This window comes from Gadus chalcogrammus, chromosome 22, assembly GCF_026213295.1.
Source record: "Gadus chalcogrammus isolate NIFS_2021 chromosome 22, NIFS_Gcha_1.0, whole genome shotgun sequence".
Classification (NCBI taxonomy): domain Eukaryota; kingdom Metazoa; phylum Chordata; class Actinopteri; order Gadiformes; family Gadidae; genus Gadus; species Gadus chalcogrammus.
Window position 1 is genome coordinate 19,909,865 of NC_079433.1, and position 5,000 is coordinate 19,914,864.

At 44.8% G+C, this 5,000-nt stretch overlaps 1 protein-coding gene across 6 annotated transcripts in view; it reads right to left on the minus strand.

The window, feature by feature from the left end:
• Window positions 1–4,059, minus strand: part of runx1t1 (RUNX1 partner transcriptional co-repressor 1) — a 69,124-nt gene extending 65,065 nt beyond the window's left edge. For 5 of the 6 annotated variants that reach the window (XM_056582356.1, XM_056582352.1, XM_056582355.1 and 2 more), the window contains exon 1: window positions 3,510–4,059. In XM_056582356.1, the coding sequence (XP_056438331.1) occupies window positions 3,510–3,537 (28 nt within the window). In that variant the 5' untranslated portion in view covers window positions 3,538–4,059. The remainder of the gene's footprint in view (window positions 1–3,509) is intronic. The other variant, XM_056582357.1, reaches the window with a different exon arrangement.
• Between the last annotated feature and the right edge of the window lie 941 nt (window positions 4,060–5,000).

Below are 5,000 nucleotides of genomic sequence, written 5' to 3' on the forward strand. Positions count from 1 at the left end.
ATAGGTAGCTACAGAGAAAAAATAAGCTGAAAATGCATCTGAGCATGATGGATGAATACCACTGCATTTAAATTACAACGCTTAAAGATTGTACTTAAAATTAGGGTTTAAAAGGCCCAGTCGGGTGAAGCAACAATATGTGAAGAATACCGCTGGAAATAAATGAGAGGCTGGCCGTTTGTGAACCCAAAACTGCCCTTATAATTAAAAAAGAGTCAACTATAAATTGTACATCGTTTTATTCCATTTTTGTTTGGTGGGTCAGTTTACTGTAGTATTACAGAAACATAACCTGAGACCTTTAAATCCTTTTTTCTTGTTTTATTGACTTTTTAGCATATAAGCCAGACATTTGACCGTGTCATTTGAACGTTTATGATCAGATTTGAAGGATGGTTTCCATACAAAGTGTCAGTTGAAAATGTACTATGTTATGGAAATCCACCAGGAGTAAGCAGGAGCTCAAAGGTGACTGGGAAAGAGAAGGATTCTTCAGGATAGCCTTAGAGTTCTTCACCAGTACAGTTATCATCGTTCATGTGCCGTACGACACACTAAATACTGTGAAGTTAACCTGGAGCGCATCCCAACATATCTGTACCATACCTAATAGAAATGAAATCAGATCACAGCCTACGAGCGCCAACAGGCGACATGCTGAATGGAATCATGTCTTTCTTTAATGGCTGGTAATAGAAACTCATTTTTCTCAGTTATGATCTGAAAAAAACAAGAAGAAACTGTGTTTTGGACCTACACTACACTACGGGTAGAAAGTCGTAGCTACCTTACAAAAATCACACACACACATACACACACACACACACAAACACACAAACACACACAAAGGCGACAGCTGTTTGGCAAGGAAAAAAAGGGGGAAAAAGCAGACGCAATCAATCAAACAACACACAGGTGTGAATGTATGTGTGCTTGTGTCTGTGCACATATTCCACTCCGTCTCCACGCTATCACCAGCACACCCATTCTGTCTGACGGGTCAGTGCACGTGCGTGTGTTGTTGTGTGTGTGTGTGTGTGCGTACGTGTGTGAGGGCAAAAGAGAGAGAGTAAAATGGCTGCCATGCCGGTGTTTTTGTGAGGCCACGTACGACTGCTCAAAGAAGTGCTTGACCCTCCGCCCCACGGGTAGGGAGAGTGACAGAGAGGGTGGTTAGAGAGAGAGAGAGAGAGAGAGAGAGAGAGAGAGAGAGAGAGAGAGAGAGAGAGAGAGAGAGAGAGAGAGAGAGAGAGAGAGAGAGAGAGAGAGAGAGAGAGAGAGAGAAGTGAAGTTGGCAAGGTAAAGAGAGAAAGGGATGGATGAATTGGACCATAGGAAGGAAAGAAGGGAGGAATGGAGGGATGCAGGGAGGAGAGCTGGAGGATGGAGGACAGGTGCGAGGCAGGCTGGTGTCTAGGGCAGATGGTGGAACTATATGAGCAAGAAGAGGATGTACCAGAACCACGGAGTGTGTGGGCAGACAGTGGACTAGCATTGTTTAAATAGTGTACACACGCACACCAACACACACCCACACGCAAGCTAACATATGTGTAAGTAGGAGAAAGCCTCAGACACAAACACACAAATACAAAACAAAGACAGTCATGCGACAACTAATGGTGTTATGGTGTTACATATCATATCTGTTCCATTCAGGAGTGGGCAATTATTTACTTGCCTGCTCTCTCTCTCTATCTCTCGCTCCCTCTCTCCCCCTCTCTCTCTCTCTCTCTCTCTCTCTCTCTCACTCTCTCTCCCTCTCTCTCTCTCTCTCTCTCTCTCTCTCTCTCTCTCTCTCTCTCTCTCTCTCTCTCTCTCTCTCTCTCTCTCTCTCTCTCTCTCTCTCTCTCTCTCTCTCCCTCTCTCCATCACTCTGTATCTCTCTTTCTCTTTTTTTTTTATCTCTGCAAACACACCAACTCCAGCTAATGGTCTTTTCTGTTATGGCAGTTCTCTCAGTGAGTGAATATAGCAACGGCAAGGGTAAGGAACCATTTGTTTCAAAAAGGTTACACAGGGAACATACACTAAGATATTTCGTTTAATCTTATTAAGACCACACTAAAGTTGAATTTGAAGCCTTCTGGGGGATTTAGGATTTCCTGCAGTTGATTATGTTTTCATGTTGATTAATGCAATAATTAAATACATACATAAAGTACTCAAAATGCCATAAATGCAAAGCTTTGCATCGCTCACCTGGATTTAATCATCCCATTCGCTGGGGGGTTAACAGCGAACGAGCCACTCGAAAGCATAAAACGCGTTGCAGTAGACTATTTGGCATGCGTAAAAATTGTTCAAGCCTTAGTGGCAGAGATCTTTTTTTCTCCCTCAGTGATCCGAGCCGTGAGAAACGTCGGTCACAGACGGCCTGCGTCCCAGCAGAGTCCTGCCTGCTCCTGCATGCATGCACTGGTCCCAGCGAATCCACATCCAGGTTCCCACTGGAGGAAGATGTTGTCCTTTTATTTAAAGCCTTCATCAACGCACACTGGAGTTGGGCAACTGCGATTAGGAGGGACTATTAATTAGAAAAAAAAAACACATGCGTCTGGCAATTTGGAAAATTAATTTTGATTATTTTTATTATAATGATTAGGCTATTATATTTAGTAGTAAGATGATTATAATTCCGTTTATTTTATAATATTTTTCTCTGACCTTCCAGCAGGTCTGAGGGCGTTACAGTGAACCCCTCCGTTCAGAAGGAGCCCGCGTGTGTGAGGTGCGTGTGAGGGGACAGATCAGTGTTTGGAGGAGACAGCCACCAGCCAATTAATTAATTAACTAATGGACAGGAATCCCTTGCCATATCTGCCACAGAGTCGGGTTAATTAGATTGATTCATTGATTTAAATTGATCGAGTTGATGGGTCATTGAACTATGCGTGACTCAATGTTATACTGACCGTTTTTATTTGAAAACCCTAGTCCAAAATACCTTGAAAAAAAGTGTTAACAAGAGCCTTACATGTGGGCTATTATTTGTCTATATTCTCATTTTACTATATTGAGTGTAATCATTACAAATACATAGGTAATATCGTGATATGTATTATAATTTATCCGAGAATGGCTTATTTTTCTGATCATGGATCATTTGTTCCTGCGTGTGGACCCGGTTTTCAGGTTTCCAGGCTATTGCATTATTAGGTTGCATGTTTGTTTTTTGTCGATTCTGAAATATAGGCCTATACATTTTTTACAAAAAACCATCACATTTGAATTGAACATCTGAAATGGTCCAATAGCGTCTTGGTCATATAGCCTACTGAATATTGTTTTAGTGCATCATGCATCATCATAGTATTCACGGATTCGGACATTAGTCAGTGGATTCAAACTTCTGTAATCCTATGATATACTGCAGGTCCCTGGGGTCATTAACAGACTCTGTACCCGAACAGCAAAGCACCAATCTGAACACAAAGCCCCCAATGTTTCCCCAAGACGTAACAAACCTCAACACAACATTGTTATCATACGGAAGAAGTCGCACTTACACTGAAAAGAGGCAGAAATTCCCACCATGCGGTACGGTGTTGTGGGCTCAAATAATCCCTGTCCTCCCAGTCCCTGTCTCCTACGAGGTCCTCCCGGTCCGTTTAGGGTTCTCAGTCCAGTCAATGGATCAGGAAATGAGCTCCAACTCCAACACTCAGAAGGTACAGGGCTCTCGAGGGGCAATTACTTGGGTTTTATTTGTAGAAAAGAGTTGAATAGGAAAAAACCGGGGGATGTTCCCAACACCAACAGGGAGCGGAGGAGGCGGCAAGGAGATGAGCACGAGGATGCAGCCGCAGCAGCAGCGGAGCAGCGCGCGGGGCTGTCTGATTTCAGCGCGCGGGCCACTCTGTATGATTTTCCGCAATCCCGATCCTTTCACGTGCCTTCGAAATCCGTCATTCGTAAGAGCAGGTCGGAAATGAACTCTGTGGCTTCTAACTATGATGGAAATGTAAAAAAGGAAACCACAACATGTGATCCCGCCGCTGGTCGTTCCTTCTGCTCTGTGCTCTCCGGTCCGGACCGTGTCGGTGTCTATGATGAGGAGAGGAGGAGCAGCGCGCTGCCTCCAGTTGGCTCAGAGCGGAGCCAGGTGGCGGGGGGCAGGGCTGGAGCGGTGGGCGGGGTCCGAGGGGGATGGGCGGGGTCCAAGGGGGGTTGGCGGGGGGAAGGGGTGGGGGGGGGGGTCAATTTAGACTACCTATTTTAAATTATATTATATTATTATATTGTAGGACTGGGAATTATTTGAGGCCTATCACAACACTGTAGCGCATGGTGGGGATTTCTGCCTTCAGGTGGACGGGTCCGAGGGGTAGGCGGGGTCTGAGGGGTGGGCGGGGGTCCGAGGGGCAGGCGGGGGTCCGAGGGGTGGGCGGGGTCTGATGGGTGGGGTGGCGATGTGAAGCACGGAGCATCTGTGTGTCCTGAAACCAGCCGAGCTCAAGGGGTCAGGTTTAACTGAAGCGTTTTCATTAAGAAACGGTAGTGTGCTCCTTAAAACAAAGACAGAATAATATGGAGCTATCGACATGTGGAGTCGGTTACTGTTCATCTGTGTTCTCTCTCTCTCTCTCTCTCTCTCTCTCTCTCTCTCTCTCTCTCTCTCTCTCTCTCTCTCTCTCTCTCTCTCTCTCTCTCAACAGGCAGACTGGTGGGTAGTAACCTTAGGCAAACACTTTCTCCGGACCATCTGGAAGTCATCTTGGCCTTGGAGGGAAAGCACCCAGAGGAAGAGGCTGCACTTACCAACCGCTCCCTGGCATAACCACTGAAGAAGTTAGGACATGTTTGTCACATTATATCATCAATGATATCATCAATTGAGCATACACTTATATTTAAATATAGTCATATAAATATATTCTTGATACTTTCTGGTAAATTAGGCTCTGTTCTGTTCTTATCAATTCTGTTCTCGATTAGATTATATTAGGCTATGCATCACAATACATTTTCCGATACAGTTATATTAAATATGCATAGAC